General features: G+C 38.3%; 1 protein-coding gene across 1 annotated transcript; it reads left to right on the top strand.

The window, feature by feature from the left end:
• The first annotated feature begins 1715 nt into the window (after positions 1-1715).
• On the top strand, positions 1716-19113 carry rimkla (ribosomal modification protein rimK-like family member A). Its single transcript, XM_067413654.1, has 5 exons — positions 1716-2350; positions 7766-7996; positions 13391-13477; positions 15340-15543; positions 15916-19113. Exons 1-5 carry the CDS (start codon positions 2188-2190, stop codon positions 16428-16430), a joined length of 1200 nt encoding a protein of 399 aa, XP_067269755.1. The 5' UTR covers positions 1716-2187; the 3' UTR covers positions 16431-19113.
• Positions 19114-19449: the final 336 nt, after the last annotated feature.

Raw genomic sequence — 19449 nt, 5'->3', positions numbered from 1 at the left:
TTTCAATTGTATGATATCACACACACACACACACACACACAAAAAAAACGATAGAAAGGCTAAACTTTTATTTTTAAAAGGCTATATAAAAATGTATCAGTTTTTTTTTATTGTACCTGAACAATCATGCATCCCAAGAGTAAAGATGTCAGTGGCATTTCATATTTCACATTCCAATAGCACTTACGAGACTCATAAACACAAAATTCATTGTCACTCACAATGTTATCTAAACATGACCAAAACGAAATACTAATGAACCATAGAGTGTTTATTGTCTTGCACAACTGCTGGTTACTTAGAAGAATCAAGAAAAAATAATTACATACATTTTACGGATGAATTGTATCAAGCTTATTCGAGCTGAATATACGTAAGCATATGCTGATGTTATAGTAATAATATCCACCAGGTGGCAGCGTTGACTTGCCGCATGATCGCACCACCAAGAAATTTACATCACAGTCTCCCACATCATTGTATGGAAATAATACATGTAATGCATTTGCAGAAGAAAAACTTAATTTGTTCATCATATTAAAGCACTTTGATATCATGAGTGGAAATCAGTTTTATAAACATAATTCAAGCGGTTCAAATGTACATTACGTATCGTCGACATAAAATAAATAAGTATCACGCCATAAATATCCCGCCCTGAAAATAATTCTTGAAAGCTGATTGGCTAAGAAAATTGGCGCTGGGAGTTTGATGGACGTGTTAGGTCGAAATAAAGGCGGGACCAGCAGTCCTTTAAGGCTGAAATGAGGATTTACTGCATTGTGTTATTCATGTGAACGGCACATTTCACAGAGAATAGAAGATTCATTTGAGACAGGTTTGATTTTACTTAAAGACATCCTTTATTAATCGGTTGGTTTAATAATGTATGTATATAATACTTTTCTCCCCCTCGCCCCTCCCCTCTGCCTCTCTGGGTGTAAACAAAGCCGAAGTGGGTCATTTTGTCGTGGTATGATCTCACACAAGAATAGCAAGGATTCTGCATCCGTGGCGAATTGTGAATAGCCTCGAAGCGATGTATTTGTCATTAAAACAACAAAATAAACTAACTTTGCTCTGAGATAGATATATTGACTCAAATTTCTAGACTGAGAAGTTATCCATATCCGATATATATCTTTCAAAAACATAAAATAATCTTCTGTGTTTTGTTGTTATGGGGTTGCCACGACAATAAAAAAGCTGATTGAGTTACACAAAAGGGTGAGGATGCGCTTGCAGACGCGCTCATTCCCCATCTCCTCAGGGTGGGGGGAGTCTTCGCTCAACCGTTTTTTTTTTTTTTTTGACCGTTTCAACACGTAGCAAGAGCGAGACAGGCGTTGGTATCCAAACCAAACCAAACCTCCCCACGCCCGGTCTGAACCGGTTCGGGGTAGTGCGCGCTCTTGGAGACTCCCTCCCCTCTCCCTTGCTGAAATTCCTGCCACGCGCTCACACACACAAAAAAAATCCTAGCTGAGAACGAGCGCGCGCACGCCTGCGCATACGTCACCGCACCCCACCCCCTCCCCTCTTCCTTGTTCACCCTGCAGCTCCTATTGGTTCCTGTGGACATCTCGAGCCTCCTCTTGTTCTCTCCCCCGATTGGTTTGCAGTGAGGACTGTGTACTGCGATTGGTCAATGTGAGTGCGAGCCCTTCTCGCTCATTGGCTAATGCGGGTTGTGCATGAGAGCGAGGGAAAGAGTTGTAAACGCAAAGCGCGTGCTGGAAAAGCCGAGGCGTAGGGCTGAGAGCAGCGCGAGCACCGGAGATCAGCAGGGGCATCACTCGTCACAACATCCAGCCTCTCATCCGCCCTCTCTCCATTTTGTCGCGATTTTTTTCGGTATAATCTTTGAAGTCTGAATCGTAGTGAGCAAGAGGAACCAAGCTCTGTTGCGAGGCTTTTGTTAGCCCGTGTTGGGGGCAATTACTGTTGCCCTCAGTGGGGGAGCGCGCTATCGTTTTTTTTCGGTTATTTGGGAGGCAAACCGCAGCCTCTCACCGCGTGCTCCTTAGAAATCGATTTTATGTGCGTTCTTGCTTGATTTGGGATCTGGTTAAAGCGGATTATCTGGGCTTTGTCTTTTATTAAAAACATTGTTGCGGCTCTTTGTGTTGGTTCAGCTCCGTGTCCCTGTTGCAAGATACCTGAAGTTCCGCACTCCAGCTCCAAAACATGTGTTCCCGGGTGTGGTTTATCACAGACCGGCGGATCAGCCAGGAATACCCGCAGGTCCAGATCCTGCGAGCTCTGAAGGAGCGCTGCGTCGAGGACGATGTGGAATTCCGCTATCTTCTAATGGATGAAATCGTCCTGACCATCACGGACGGACAGCTAGGTAAAACCCGCGCGCACACATACATTCCATCTGTACGAGCACTGAAATCGTTTTGTGTTTAAACTGTTGAGTTGGCTAAATAATTGGTCAGTGTGGATGGTTAGCACGCTTGCATTCAGCGGATGTGCATCACCGTGTGAGTGAGTGTGTTTTGTGTAACGTTAGATGTGCGGGTGGGTGACCGCCTAACCCACTTTCAGCCACCATAGCCTAGCCGATGGACGGAAAGCCGTTTACAAAGTCGAGAATTCGATGTAATCTCATATCGAATATTTAAATATATTTACGTCCGCATTTAGATATCATATCGCCGTTTATTGTTGCACCATGTGCGCGCGAACAGTCACGAGTGTGAGGCGCGAGCGCGTTCATTATCAACACATAAAGCCTCGAGCGCAGATGGCGCGACGTTCACAAAGACCCGTTATATTCAGGTGATACACGCGCAATTATTTTATCCCCACCCCCTTCCCCCCTTTTTATTTTAATTTTGAAATATTCAATCGACAAGCTTTGATCGAAATGCGTTAAACTAGCATGTGATGACGCATTCGCGCGAGGTTCCACATACAAAGGGCTTTAATCGAAACAATCGATTCGTCACGTGCCACTGAAATGCGACTTTAAAATAGAAAATCAGTCAGAAGAGTTTGTGCCGTCGTTTAGATGATAATCGATGTAATAGCATCGCGATATAAGAAAAACAATACTACGGATACAGACATTGTCTTATGAACTTGTGGTATCCGAGATGCTTAAAGATACAGACACCTACTGAATCCCATATGTCATGGATCTTGTTTTACCAGTCTAGTTTTTATAGCCACTTGTATGCTTAAGCATCTAAACGGCAATAGTGGTAACCAAGACTTCAAGCCACTTTAAGACCCATTTATAATATGTAGAATACATCTGTGTGGGGGTCATGCTGTTAATTTTAATAGAATAGTTCACGAAAAATCACAATGCATTTCTTAATATTTAATCACCGTCATGTTGTTCCAAACCATCATCATATTCTTCAGTGGTAAACAAAACGAGATGTTAGGTGAATGTGAGAGGCCGGCAGCCTGAGTCACCATTCACTTTAATTGCATCTTTTTTTCCATTTTATTTCATACAATGCAAGTGAATGGTGACCTAGTCTGTCATTCCGCTTAATGTCGTCTTAAAAGTAAAGCATACCGGTTTGGAACAACATGAGGATGTGTAAATGGTGTTTTGTTTTCAGCTTAACTGTCCCTTTAGTAATAGGCTCACAGCAAGTTGCAAAGTGTTTCTTAAGATAATGATCTGAGTTATTGACACCAGTGTTGCCATTGTGGGTGGGGCTGTTTTGTTTGGACATGACAGCATTTCTTTTAGGTGGTGCAGATGGGCTATGGGACAGAGTGCATTTTGCATGGACCTGAGGTAAAGGGAGTGGCTATGCACCAATGCAGCTCTTCCTTGAATCAGCTACTTTAAGTTGTGACTTTGCAATATATTGGATAGGCAGTCTAACAGGAAGACCCGAACAGACCAGATAAGAAGGAGAGAAGAGTTGAGACCACATTGACCTACTTTAATGCAAAGGTAGACAGCTGTATGGACAGCAGCACAACTGGAGCAGGTTGTTGGCCTGTACTGTTTATGTCTGTCTGTGTGTTAAATGTGCTGGCCTGGATTCTGTCTTTCTCCGATTAAAAAGACGGTTGACAATTGGTCAGCTCCAGGATTTAAACCCCCAGAGATCCTGACATTCTGCTGAGTTACATCATCAACATGAGACACATGGAACAGAGTAGGTCAGCATATAATCATAATCACTTGTGTCAGTAAAACATTGCAGGTAAAGACCACCGTTTCAGGACATATCAAAATTACTGAATAATAAATTCTACATTTATTTGTGAAACCGTTGACAGGCGCTGCAAGAGTGTGTATAGTTATCTTATCACCTGCTGTGTCTGTTACGCCACATGCAGCAATCAAACAATCAATAGGCAATCAGGGTTCAGGTCTTTTGGCAGCGTGATTTTAAAAAAAAAAATTTCACTTCATGTGATGGTGTGAGCGATGTGTGCGTTACTTTTTGATGTTAAGTGTCCATTCCTCTAAGACATGTGAAATCTAACACCAATTTGTGTCACACACAAACTGCAAGCATGCTGAAAAATACAAAAACATGCTGATAATACAAACACGTGACCGTATAGGACTGTAGTTAGTGGTAAGTGAAACTTCAGACCGGAACAATTTAATCATATACTTCCCAGGACATTGCAATCTATCAATAAAGTCCTAGGGAAGATTTTATAGACCTAGAAGAGGGTTGTGAAGTGTAGTGCTTAAATGGCATTGGTGTATTATGCACTAAAATTGAAGTAGTTCCTCTTGATTATCTCGAATAGGAAAAAGCAAAATGCACATTTGTAAGCATAAATGCAGGAGGTAACTTGAGTTAGGAACCTCAGTGTTTGACACTACTGTGAATTCAGTGACTTTAGGCTGACTGACTTCCTGCTGGAATAATAAAGAAGAATATGAATATTATAATTCCTTATAATATGCCAGTATAATGAAGCATCATTCTGGATTATACAGCATTAAATGCCAATTCTAGCCCTTAATCTGCACAATATGGGCTGTATGTGAGTTATGGCAGTCCAGATTGTTTATGAATGGTAGGCCAACATGGCTTTTTTGTTTTGGTGTTTTTTTTTTATGATAAGAATGAAATGCTTCTTGAGTAAAGAGTGATTTAATGTGATACTGATGATGACTGAAGTAATGGCTGCTGAAAATGTAGCTTTGATATCAGATCACAGCAATAAATTATTTTTGAATGTATAGAAATAAAAAGTAATTTTAAGATGTAATATTTCACAATGTTATTGTTTTTACTATATTTTTGATCAAATAAATATAGCCCTAATGGGCATAAGACAGGCTTAAAAAAAACAACCGTAAACTTTTGAAAGGTGGATTATATGGAATAATTAGTTTATTATTGTGGCTCTGTGAGATTAGCTGTTGTCTGTCAATGGGGATTACTTGATTTATGTGACTTGGGTTTTGTCTATCTACCTGTATCTAATTCAAGTTCACCTCACGGCATACCTCTGATGTAGGTTAACCCTGTGTCTATGCTGTGCTTACGACAGTAGGTTACCCTGAAATCCTCACTCACTCTGGATTGTGTGTGAGAGTCAGCCATGTTTCTTAACCCACAGTGATACAGCTGCCACAGAACTGACCGAAGGGGGAAGTGCTAGTGTTCTGAGTCTGGATACATTTGCTGATTGATATTGAGCCTCAGGCAGATAAAAAAAAAACAACAAACCTGGGTTTACCTGTCTTGTGTTTAATATATGTACGTGTAAGAGAAAACAAATAACAATCTCTACACAAGTGCTTAAAGGCATAGTTCGCTCAAAAATGAAAATTCTCATAATTTACTCACCATCAAGTTGTTCTATGAATTTTTTTCTTCTGCTGAACACAAAATATTTTGAAGAATATGGGTAACCAAACCATTAGTCTTCCATAGTATGGAGAGAAAAACAAATACTTTGGAAGTCATTTGGGGGAAATTTAAAAGAAGAAATGTAAGAGATTCATACAGGTTTAGAACAATGTGAGGGTAAATGACAATTTTAATTTGTGGGTGTACTATCCCTTTAAGGGGTGTTTCTCTGTGTTGCGGTGTGTATAACTATAATTTCCTCCGGAAATGAGTCAGACTTGTATGAGTGTTTGATCTGTTAGTGTAACGTTACCTAGTTGGTTACAGTTGCTCTATATAATGTACAGTTTTATTGGGAATTAGTGAAGTAATTAGTTCATTCAAAATAACAGTTCTACTATGCTTCTTATCAGTGTTAAAATACTGAGTAAGAATTGTGACGTTTCAAAACCTAGTGTTTCACTGTAAACATCCAAAATGGTGGATATGGTGAGAGAAGTGTCAACCACAAATATATACCGTTACTTAACTTTCAAAAGAAAATGAATACTTGGGTGCATACAAAATGATCAAGTCAATTTTACATTGTTGCACAAGATTTCTATTTCATAAACTGATATATAAATATAAAAAAATAACTTTTTAAAAAATAAATAAATGCAGCCTTGGGTATTAGAGATTTTTCTTACTGACCCCAAACTTTTGAACTAAGAGTAATTATTTATATTTAGTTATAATTAATATCCTAGTTTGTTGTAGGTTTAAATGTATAATTGCTCCCAATATTTGTGCTATGGTTTTCGGTTCAGTGACATGCAAAGCCATATTCTATTCAAATCAGTTTGATGTGAGTTTCCAATGTGTGTGCACTGTTTTTGTAGCACGTTGAGATGCTGTCTGTGACGATTAGGATGTTGCTTATTTAGGGACTTCACTAGGGTTTTGATAAGAACATTTGTCCTTTCAATTGTTGTTCAACCAAAGCAAATGTCTGTCTGTTCAGTCAACATATAATACTTAATGTAATATATCATTTGAAATAATTAATGTCTTCTTGGGAATCAATGATATTTATATTTCAGTTTTTTCATATATGGCCATATAGTCCTGTCATGCCCGTTTAACTGCATTCAAGTCTCCTCTGCTTTGATCCATGAAATGAAAGGAGAGTGCTGATGTAGCATTTGGTAGTGAAGATGCTGAGTCGTGGTTTGTGTGTGTTGCTCCATCCTAAGATGGCGGAGAAGCAGGAGAGATTAGAAATACTGTGACGCATTCATGTTTTGTCTCTTGTTCTCTCATGGCTGCTTTTATATTCTCAGTTTTACATTTCCTGTTGTATCTTGAAATACTCAATCTCATACTTGTCTTTATGTAATCTCTGAAATCCTTTCTTGCCATCCTCTGCTATTTTGTGTGTTCTGTTCCATCCAAACAACAAAATTACATATTTGCCATTTTTGGTAACGTTTGATTGCTCTCAACTGCTCTTTTATTCGTAATCTGAGTCAAACTGAAGATTTAACTAAATTCCAATGAGCACTGGCTTTAAAACTGCTTTTAGATTTTTACAAAGTGAAGGCTGGTGTTAAGTGAGCATAAAAACAAACTGGCATCTTAATTAAAAACAGAAAGCAGTGCAAACTGGGTTAGTGGGTCAGCGTGAACGTTGCAATAGCGAGGCGAAGCGACCTTCTGCAGCATTGTGTAACGACTCTCAGAAGGAGATCAGCTATTTAGTATTACAGAGATGCTGTCGTGTGTTTTGTGAACCAAGGCCAGCTCATCTGTCATATTGAGTGTTTGTGCGTGAGAGAGCAAGATAAAGGGGCAACGCATCCAAATGAAAGTCTGACTCTCATTGGTTGCTCAGATACATGTGTAATCCCCTCCACACAATATTGCATCGGCCAAAACGGACTGCATTGCAGCATGTGATTTATCTTCCCTTTCATTCTTTCTTTCAGGTCTGCGGGTTGGGCAGGAAATCGTTACCTCATACCCGCAAGTTGCCGTGGTGCGCGTCCCGACCCCATGGGTCCAGTCGGACAGCGACATCACCGTTCTGCGTCACATGGAGAAGATGGGCTGTCGTCTGGTCAACCGCCCTCAGGCCATCCTCAACTGCGTCAATAAGTTCTGGACTTTCCAGGAGCTCGCTGGGCATGGAGTGCCTCTGCCTGACACGTACTCTTACGGTGAGCGATCATATTCGTTTTAGAAACGCGCCAATAAAGTTTTCTTGCATCTTATATATTTATCATATAATTATTTGGGCTGTGTGTGTGTATCTATATATATATATATATATATATATGCAAAATTCCTGATTCAATTCACTAGTTTGCGATTAAAATCTATTTGGATTAAATTTGATTTAATTTGAGCCTATCAGGTCCAGTACATGGAACATGTTTTTAAGGGGAAAAAATATTTATTTACTAATGCTGTAAACTATACAGGGAACCCCAGTTGTTACATCACTATAATATTAAAGGTAAAAGTTAACAGATTTGTAAGGTACCTGCATTCAAATTACGAAAAAGCTTTTAACGTTAAAATATTTTGTATAAAATAATCATATATTAATGATTGTTTCAACTCACTTAAATTATATTTAATATAAACATTAAAAGGGTGGCTGTCACAGTTTTAATACAACAAATATAATGTAGTGCATAATTATATTTTGCAAAATGCTCCTCTAAAGTAAGTTTTTCTGGCTGACTAACAAGTTTGAGAATGTTGAATGGCTTTTCGAAGGTAAATGTAACATTACGTGACATTGTTAAGCTGTTGTTGTTTTTTTACGTCTTTCCGGTTGAAAGTGAGTGTGTACTATGAATACGTGGATTTCAGGAATTTATACCCTACCTTTCAACATAACTTATGTTCCTTCATGTTTATAATGTGCTTTACTAGTTAATGTGGCGTGACAGATGACAGATAAAACATTAGTTTGAATCTTGTAGTAAAATGTACAGAATCTGAGTAACAATTATCAAAAGTAACAAAGCACAGATGGAGATTTATTGGATGGAAGGTGTGATACAAAGTTTTGTTCATTCATCAATTTAAAAGATCAATAGAAGAATCAATATTGGTTCTATATGTATGACCAATATTGATTCTTAAACATTCTGCTTTTGTTCATCACATACAAATAAATGTTGAAATGTATTAAAGCATAAAACGGTTATTTTAAATTGTAACGATATTTTAGTCTTTCTGTATTTTTGATTTAATAAATGCAGTTTTGGTGAGCGCGAGAGATTACAATCTTACCAACCCCAACATTTTCAATAGTAGTGTGTGCGCTCCTCTATTTATCATTTATTCAGGCAAAATGGCTGTTTATATGCGACAGGCTCCTGTAGAATTAAACGGGAAGCCCTCATTACTTGCTTAAGAAAACCAAAATGGAAAAACCAGAGAGCTAGTGAAAAGATGGGGAGGGGATGTATAACAGCAGTAGAGCTGCAACTAACGATTATTTTTTCTGTCGACTAATCTAACGATTATTTTTTCGATTAGTCGACTAATCTAACGATTAATTTTTTTACCCTTTGAAATTTTTCAAAATTCTGTGGCACCCCGTGCATAAGTTACGCTAGAGGTGTAACAGTACAGACTGCTCACAGTTCACTTTGTATCACGGTTTTAGGTTCACGTTTCAGTACAGTTCGGTATTTGCTATGTTCAGGGAAAAAAGGACTACTGTCAAATGAAAATAAAGAAAATAAGAACAGATAACTTAAATAGAAGCAGCAGCACAAATAAATACTATTGAGCAAAGATGAGAATAAAATAAACAATGCTTTTCAGGATTTTCAGGTAGGTCTAACATTAGTTTTTAGGTAGAGAAATGGAATTAAGTAATCAAAAGTAAAATAACCACACATTTAACTGTTTAAAATTAAAAAATAATCCTTATTAAACTTACAAAAGCTATTCAGTCAGGAGCAGTGAGTGATGTCTTTATCTTTTGTTTGACATTAAACAGACAGCAGTGAATGCTACTGCCCCTTTAAGACCCACGGATAGTCGTCGTATTTTCTGTATAAAGTTCACTTAAGGCATAGAGTAGGCTATGACATTTTGACATACTTTTTGTGAGTTTGTCCGTTTAAGCACAGGATTTGAAAGATAACTCAATATTTGCGCGCTTTGGGACGAGTGCAGAGACAGATCTTCTCATTCGAGTCTCCTGGCTACACGGGGGTGATGACGGTGAAAATGACTGCTCATATTAGGACGTACAGCAGCACTCGCATGCGTTTTATAAAGTTTACAAAGAGAGACCGTTTTGCCCACGTTTTTCTTTTATTATCGCTGTTGTTGTAGTGTACCTGAGGAGTCAGCACGTGTATCCATCGACAGAAACATACATACAGCATTATTTCAAGTTACAACCCATATTAAAGATGCGTCATCAGATGCGAGATGAACCGAAGTGTAAGTGAGTCCCCGCAACTTTTGCTCGGGATCCCGGTTGGGAAACACTGGTCTGTATTGATTGACACCCCGCTGGCTTGTTTAGAATTATATGAGCGCCGTGACCGCGCGCTGCCGCGTGATGAAGGCTTGTCGCAACTCTGTTATTCAACTGCTCTGGTTTTAAAAGCTATGTCATACTAAATGCGCCAAAATGCAATAAAACTTGTTTTACGGTCGAATGCAACGCGTGTGTGTGTGAGTGAGTAAGAGACGCGCAAAAGGGCGGAGAGAGAATTTAAGGACATGCAGCTAAACGAATATGCGTGCGTCTTTTAAATAGCGTAAAAATGAATGAATGCCGAATGTGGCGGCCGTTATTGATTATGTGGCAGTCCGCCACAAATTAGTCTATGTGTGGGAAACACTGTTTGGCCTCTGTTTAAAGTATTCCCATACTTTTGATATTCGCGGTCTAGGTTTTTGTGATAGAACCAGGAGCAGAAGCCAACATTACGCGAGATGAACGTCTGACACGACGCGTCGACGCATTTCACGAACGTCGACGTATTTCCGTAGTCGACGTCATCGATGACGTCGACGCGTCGTTGCAGCACTAAACAGCAGTTACAGCTGCTGTAGTGACGTGTTCCTGGCAGAGCTGTTCTGACATACCCTGCATTTTCTCTCTTTCGCCCCCTCCTACTGAACGAGTTCATCTGTTCCTCTGAAATCAGCCAAACGGATTCTAGATCCATAAAGAATGTTCTCTTCAAGAGCATAAAGAATACTTATATTTGAGTGTACAGGGTGCTGACGCATTCAACATTTATACTGGCTGTGGTTTAAGTTTAAGCTTAAATTATATTGCTACCCCACTTCTTTGCTTTCTCTTTCTCTCTTGCTCCTTCTTTCCATATGCTCTGTTTGTTTCATCTTGAACCTGTTTTATCAAACCAGATTTAATTACAAATTGTCATTTGCTGAACATTGGCTAATTTCAAATAGCAAATTTTAATATAAATACAAGAGAGAAAATAATTTAAACCTGGACCCCCCCCCCCCCCCCCCACACACACACACACACACACACACACACCACCCTTCTTCAGCTTTCCACCTCCTTAGCATGTAGTCTGTTTTGCTAAAGTTCAGGTGGTTGAAGTCATACACATAGACTATGACTTAAATGTAAAAAGTGGCTAGATTTTTATATTTTTCAAACATGAATAACTGACCGTAAGGGTCCAAAGCATGAGTCGTCTCTAATTATTGAAATCATATAACGTACACAAATAGAACAGCATACAGGGTGTCCGCAGAGTTTTAAAAAGTATTAAAAAGTGATAAATCAAAATTGTCAAATTTAAGGCCATTAGAAGTGTTAAATGTGGTCTCGGAGGTATTATTTTTTTCCAAATTGTTATTATTTTTTCAGACTATCAGGTGTCCTATTCTGATTGAAATTCTATCTGCGTTCGCGTTAGTTCGTTTAAATATGGGCTTTAGCATATCTGGGCACATCATCAAAGATCTTTCGTCTCCGTCTCAATGTATGTTTGATGCTGACGTCATATTCAGTGGTCGTTCGGCATCATCTCAGAACACTGCGCGCTCAACAGAAGTGGCTGGCTTATTTTAGACTTGCTTCAAGGCATATCTTTAACGACTATCCTCATAAGAGCAATCTTAAATGATTTATATAAAGTCTAAAATGAACAAAGAGTTGTGAGAGAATGGGGCGCGATCCATAGACAGTATATAAACAGTGAGATCCGCGTGTCTGTCTGCTCTTAAAGGGACAGCAGCCAATAAAGCTTCCTGTCAGGGAACAGAGAAAATGACTCGCTGCTCTTGACTAAATAACTTTGTAGTTTTAATAAGTATTAACTATTTAATTTATAGTTTATGCAGTGCAGACTGCATATAACTTGGATAACTTTATTAAATTTCTGTATATTTCCTAACTGTTAAGACAGGAAGGGCAGGAGTAAACATGACCTTTATTATGGGTTTATATTAGCATTGTTTTAAGTTTACTTAAATTAAAAACTGTTATATTTTTGAAGCCTAATAATAAATGTAAAAAAAACAAAAACAAAAATTCAGTAGCTGTATTAATATCAGTAATAGACTACTGGCCTTCATTCATAAAAAGATGCCATTTAAACAAGTATTTAAAATATACTGTCTTTATGTTGTTTCTACATTAATTTGATTAACTGGGAAATTATTATATTAAAAAATATATTAACGTACAAAAACATTTATTTTTTTATTGCGATTAATCACAGAAAAAATGTGTGATTAATCTAGTTAAAGTTTTTAATCGATTGACAGCACTAGTTTTTAGTATTTTGTTTAATTCAACAACTTATTACAGTTATAATATTTGGCTTAAGTTTTGTTGTTGGAAAAAAAAAACTAAATAATTTAATTGCTGAATTACCAATTATTAATTGAAATCAAATGTGTATGCAGTAATGCTTCTCCTTAACCAACCTTTGTGAATGTTGAGATCTATTTTACTGTGTCTGAATGATAACTTATTACAGATTTCCTCCTGGTGTCAATTCTAAATCTATTCTTTTTTGTATGTTATATATGTAAAAATCTCGATAGATATGTAAAAATTGAATAGAAAGGTCGCTGATTAACACTTGCAAAACAGTGTCGTGATGGTTTTAAAAAATATTCTGAAGGTAGTAAAAAGGTATTAAAAAGTAGTAAATTTAACTTAAGGATTGCTGTATATACCCTGAGCATAACTGTGCATTGCTTAAAGGGAAAATTAAAACAAATTTATAAAAATAGACCATGAAATAATTTTTTTCCAAGATTAAATTATTTATAGCACCACCTCTGGGTGTAACATGTGGCCATCATGTTTCTTCTGAAGAACTCATTTTCTTAAAACGAATCTTCGAGCCTTCAAAAACCGGCCACATAGTTGGACAGAGTTCCGTCCAGGAAATGGGAAACGTGCGTGGCAAAAAAATCTGTTGCAGTTCTTCTCATGTGGATATTGAATGTCTCAGTGTTGCTTGTTTCATTAGAGCTGTTTGCGTCTTGAGCAGGAATCTGCCACTCAAATTAAATCTCAATTTTAATTACATTCATTACATATTTACTAATTCATTGTGTGTGCGTGTCTCCAGGAGGACACGACAACTTCCGCAAGATGATCGATGAAGCTGAGCCGCTGGGTTACCCTGTGGTAGTGAAGAACGCTCGTGGACACAGAGGTAAATCACTGATCCTAGAACAGACTGTGTATAATGGGTCCTTTGGGAACTGAAAGAAATGGGGCACATTAGACTTCAGATCTGGGTGCTGACAAACCTTCAGGAGCCTTGAGAACAAAGTTATACTGGATCTCTGGGACCGGGCGGCTTAGAAACATCATCTCTTTTACTTTAAAAACAAAGGTTGTCTGTCTTTCTTTTTCCCAGTGCACATAAGGTGTCTTTGTCCTGCACGTTTTTTTTTTCCTCAAGCAAATTTGAAGTGTGTGCGCGCTGAAAACATATTTTTTACGACTGCTGTTGTTTTAATGGTAGTAGTTGCTGATGACCAGTACCATACAGAATTACACTAACTGATCTGGATTAACTCGAGTCTCACGGTCTGATGAGATCTTGCCTTAAAGCTAAGACCAGTGACCACACCTGAAAATGTAATTTCATTCACTTATCAATGTAATACAAATACATTTTTTTTTTACTGGAAAACACTCCCAGATCAGCCCATCATTCTCTGAATGCGTTTGATGGAGAATGCTTCATACGTGCTTTAGAATGTCCACAGGTTCATACGTGCACTGTAATCTGTTTTGAATGTTCCATTTTTTTTTTTTGCAGTCTCAATTTAATACATGTCCAGTAGTGATCATAAACTGTTTGAGTCATGGAAATGTATTGGTTAAATAGGGCCCTATGAAATCGGTTTAAATTTGTCTAAATTTTAGTAATCAAAAAGTAATTTAAATTAAAATCATGAAACGTATACAAGTTAACATCAATTTATTAAGGTTAACAAAAATGACATGTTTAGGACCCTATGAAATGTATTCTTTTTTTCAAGTTTTTTGTTTACTAAATTCTGTGTTAATAAATTCCTGCATGCTTCTTCTGTGTGTGATAAAGAAACCACACACCTGCATATTCATTCACACCGAGACAAGCAGAACATGAAAGAATCATATTTAAATAGTTTTTTTTTTTTTGGTGGTTTAATATTGACACTAGTCTATATTGCAATTTGATTATTTTAGATGTACTCACCTGCTTTTTATTTGTTCATCAAATATGACTTTCCACGTTACAGCAAATTAAATTTGCATGACTCGATTCCGCAATTGTCCACATTTTCTGCAACTCCACGTGTCCTGCTTTACGCAAACAGTGTTCCCAACTTGTGAAAGCACTGGTTACATGCAACATGATGCAAACATTTCAGTCAAACTTTTGTTAAAAGGGTACAGGGTCGATTGAACCACGGATGAAAATAAAACGGCTCACAATGTTGACCTTTGTTGGGCTGCAGTGTTTTGAAAGGTTTCCTCTGCTCCGGGGGAATTGGGTGCGGTGGCAGCAGCCTATTGGTTGAACATCTGGAGAGTTCACAATCCTGCTGTATAACCTTTGTGCCCTTGAGCGATAAACTTAAGCCCTGGTTGCTCAAGGGGCTCTCCTTGCAATTAGTGTCTTGCTTATCTCCTTGGACCTGACAGATAACTATTACCTAATTCTCGAGTTCATTTAAAAATAAAAAAAAATTCTGCACCTGACTCTGTATCAAGTGTAATATTTGTTAATGTGTGAATGGAAAGTATTTGACACCGTTCCCTAATGTCATCACATGAAGGTTCACTCATTCAATACTTGTTCTATTCGCTCCTTAGGCAAAGGAATCAATCATTGCTTTAGCTTTTAGTAATGCTTTGAAACTTCTTTAATATTACATGTTACCGTTTTAAGTAGATGTATTTTGTTTTGATAGTTCCTAAAATCTATTCCGACAGTTGAGTAAATCAATTTACTTTGACTGCTAAATTTGCACTTGATTATAGTTGGTCTTCAGTGATGTCGTGTTTTGATCTGTGCAGGTAAAGCTGTGTTCCTGGCCCGGGATAAGCATCACCTCTCGGACCTATGTCATCTGATTCGGCATGATGCCCCGTATCTGTTTCAGGAGTATGTGAAGGAGAGTCATGGGCGGGATGTGCGGGTAGTTCTGGTCGGAGGGAGAGTAATCGGGTCCATGCTGCGCTGCTCTACCGACGGACGCATGCAGAGCAACGTTTCACTAGGTATGAAATTGCACACTGCGATTTAAGATTTATATACAAGAAAAGTAATAAAAACAATAAATACTGTGGATGTTTGGGGATATATGTTTGTTATATCGAATTATAAATGCATGCCATCTTATCACTTATTTTTGTATTATTTATGTACTAGTATTATTTTTTAATTACCATTTTTATATAATTTATTTATAATTACCATAATTACCATAGTCATTTGAGTTATTTCAGTCACTTGCAAAAGCAACATTTTTAAAAATTTTCCTACACATTTTGATCTATGTCAGGCTTATTTCTGTTACCGATTTGAATTTAGTAAACCATAACACTGACTGTAATATCCCATTAGCCTCATGATTTCACTTTCTTTTCTAGGTGGGGTGGGAATGATGTGCCCCCTTAGTGAGCAAGGGAAGCAACTGGCTGTGCAGGTGTGCAATATTTTGGGGATGGATGTCTGCGGGATCGACCTGCTGCAGCTAAACGATGGTTCCTTTGTGGTGTGCGAAGCCAATGCAAATGTAGGCTTCATCGCATTTGACCAGGCGTGCGGGATGGACGTGGCGGGCATTGTGGCCGACTACGCCCTCTCTCTTCTGCCGAGCCGCCTCAGCAGGAAGATGTCTTTGCTCTCTGTGGTCTCCAGCACCAGTGAAACTAGCAGCGAGCCTGAGGTGATAATCCCCACAGAGGTGTGTATTCCCAATGAGATGTGCCCACCTGGCACTAGCTGTGCCATGCCTGATGGCATGTCCACCATGAGCACAAGCTCCACCTCCAGCGAGAGTGATGGGGATCTAAACGAAACGGGCCCAAACCCTGTCAATGGAGATCCCGCTTACAATATCAACTCCCTCCTCGTGAGTGAGATGAAACTTTTGACTGAGTGAGCTGGAATTACAAACACACACTCACGCACACACAGACATCGAAGAGCAACACATACTGAAGTGGACATTAAATGCATACAGATGCACACGTGTAATCATACTAACCCTCCCTGTAAACCCCTGTCTGAGGCTGCTCCCCTGATGTTTCTTCTCCATTGACAGACTATAGAATTAAAGAAGTGAACGGTGCAGTTTGGAAGTGCACTAGATAGTGTACACTCCAGTCTGGCTGTAGTGCACCAGCTGAATATGCGTTTGCCACTGTAATTTGAGGGTGCATGCACTGTAGAGTGGTTTTATCGGGACATTATTCCCAAATGTAATCTTTCAGCTACCATCAAACTGGATTCTAATGTTCATACTGTGGGTTAGGGTACACATACACACACTGACATACACTTGAGGACATATTAAAGTCTGTATTCTAGAATGAATGAATTTTGTCTGTTACAAACCTTGTGGTAAAGCCTGGCTGAAGGTATAATGCATTGCATGTATGGTGTGTGAAAGAGAGAGAGAAAACTGAATGGATCCAAATTTCAACAGTCCACCAGGATACAAAGGCACATACCTCCCTGCCCTCAAAAAGCCCACACAGATACACGTACAGGGACAGCAAGAACAAAAACTGGAAAGCTGTGAATATTCTCATCCATCCCAACTCTTTTAAAAGCATGAATGAGTGAGTTATTTTAGTCTGTTGTAATGGCTGCCTGTAGTAAATGAATTAATGCTGATCAGACAAGCGTAAAGGTTTCATTTGCTTTGCCGTTGTCTGTAAAATTGAATGACTGACGTGGGACCCGTTTTGAATTACCTTCCTTAATGTGTAAGTGATGATTTGGCCCATATGAAATTAATTCTCCCAGACAGCTTTTGCTTAGTAATTCTGTAACTGAGGCGGCCATTTTAGAAATCTCCACTGTCCACCATTTTGGACTGGTTAATGTACTCTGTTTACAGGTCAATAGTATGGAAGATAATGTGAACCGGAACAGTATCTTCTATATCAACTGTCTAATTCAAATCTGCTAATGACCACACGTCAATCTGCATGTCTGCCACTCCAAAAGCAAATCTCCCTCATATTAGAGTCTGACAAGTGAGTTGCATAGAAGTAGAGCAAGTAGACTTTTAAAAATGTTTTTACCACAAGGGCTGAACGTTTTGCCAACACTAAACGCTGACGATGAATAAGCTATTTGTCTTCAACGATTTGTTTGTACAAAAATACTGCAACAATAAAACTGAAGTGTCAACTCAAATGGGTGCTACAACTTCTCTTAATTCAGCCCGGTGGTCTAAAATCCAATAACGTGAAAGAAACTGATTTCTGAAATGTAATTCTTCTATTTAACATTTAAGTGACTATTTTAATGTCCCCTTTTCTATATGGGTATCTAAAAATCCAAAACCTTTACTCTGCATATTCAAATTTACACTGAGTCTTAAATTGTGTATAACAAACTTCAAATGGACCAAACTCTCAATCTAAACCAGCTCAGAAGGGTTTGCCATGTTAGATGTCATAGTTTAGGTCAATTTAAATGTGAGTTCTGACTTTAGATGAAATACAGTTTACATTTAAGATGCAATATAGACTTGAAATTTAGAGTTAACTCGGGGAAGCAGCCTTGATCAAATTCCTCTCCTTGGAAACGTGACATTCATGTTAGACAGTCCTGCCTATGTGTATCAATAAACAAAAGGACAAAGCGTTATAAAATATTGAGAAATGGATGCTGCGAGACCTGATGGTTACATGCAATCTTTTCTTGTTTGTTTTATATTTAGTGTTCTGTTGTCTTTTGTTTTCCTAATTTATAATTTTATTTTTTGTTGAGGAAAAGGAAAAACTGGTTTATATGCGATAATCTTGCTTGGGAAAGGCCGAAGAGTGCCGAAGGGTTTTAGTGCGAGTTTGACAGAACAGATGTTGACCACCTGAGATGCACGCGCGCGCACACACACACACTCTTCTCACCACCCCCTCTCAAGCATTGTGATTTTGCCGTCTTGTGTGTGATGTTCCATCATTCCATTCAACCAGAGACTTGCACCCTCCACTTCATCCCACACAAGAACAAGTGTCCCTGTAAACTCTGACACTTTTGGTGTTTGCGATAACGCACCATATGGTTGTCGAACTCTTACACACTCTGCCTCCACTTCCAGTAGAATACAACAGGAAGTTTCTTCTCCCCTTATGTTTAGTTTCAAACCTGTTTGTCTCCAAATCTAAATATGACAGAATGGAGCCTCAAGTCTGAACTGAGAGCTAAAATGGCATCATCAGATCTGCCTCAGTGATATACATTGTCTATATGAAGTAATACTCATTATGAGTATTAAGGTACCACTATACTCTGACTTGTGTGAGTTGGCAATTACCTTAGTATCACAACAAAAACACAAAAAAACAACAATTGCTGCTAATGAAAATTTAGCTCTATGGAATTGAAAAGGGAAATGTTTTGAGACTACATGTGTTCATTTCATTGCCTCTTGTTTTGTTTTACTTTTTTAGTGGGAACCTAAATGCCAAAAACCAAGCAATGTTGTATAATTTAAAACAAGAAATTACTAGTGATAGAACGCTAACATTGATGTTATGTGTCATTACGTAATAATACCAATAATACCAATAAAGACATTTAAAAAAAAAAAAGTCCAGAACATGAAATTTGTGTCAGCTTGTCTATTTATCTTACATCACAGTTGACTTCTGTTACTGGTTGCGGCACTAAAGGTGTGGTCACATTTGCTGTTTTTTGGTGAGCTTATAAATCCACGTGCTTGGGAATTTTGCTCAAGGGTGAAAGAGTTCCATTTCGCAATGGGTTAGAGTTGGTCACAACTCTACTAGTGACTGCACCTTAATTGTACATCATTATCTCCCAATCTCCATTGTTTATAGATTAACAAATGAATATGAAATTAAGCTGGATGCCACTGTACCATTAAGTCCCCGTTCTACTGTTGATTGTGCTGTAGACTGGTCTGTTTTGTTAAAAAAATT

The sequence above is a fragment of the Pseudorasbora parva genome, chromosome 13 (assembly GCF_024679245.1).
Source record: "Pseudorasbora parva isolate DD20220531a chromosome 13, ASM2467924v1, whole genome shotgun sequence".
NCBI lineage: Eukaryota > Metazoa > Chordata > Actinopteri > Cypriniformes > Gobionidae > Pseudorasbora > Pseudorasbora parva.
This window is presented reverse-complemented; position numbering and strand designations above follow the sequence as displayed.

What these genes read in the sequence shown, in the direction of transcription:
- rimkla (XM_067413654.1), top strand. Translation starts at nt 2,188, where the DNA reads ATGTGTTCCCGGGTGTGGTTTATCACAGACCGGCGGATCAGCCAGGAA. An exon ending in GCCTGACACGTACTCTTACG is followed by an intron (nt 7,997 to 13,390) that starts GTGAGCGATCAT and finishes GCGTGTCTCCAG; the next exon opens with GAGGACACGACAACTTCCGC. An exon ending in GCAGAGCAACGTTTCACTAG is followed by an intron (nt 15,544 to 15,915) that starts GTATGAAATTGC and finishes TTTCTTTTCTAG; the next exon opens with GTGGGGTGGGAATGATGTGC.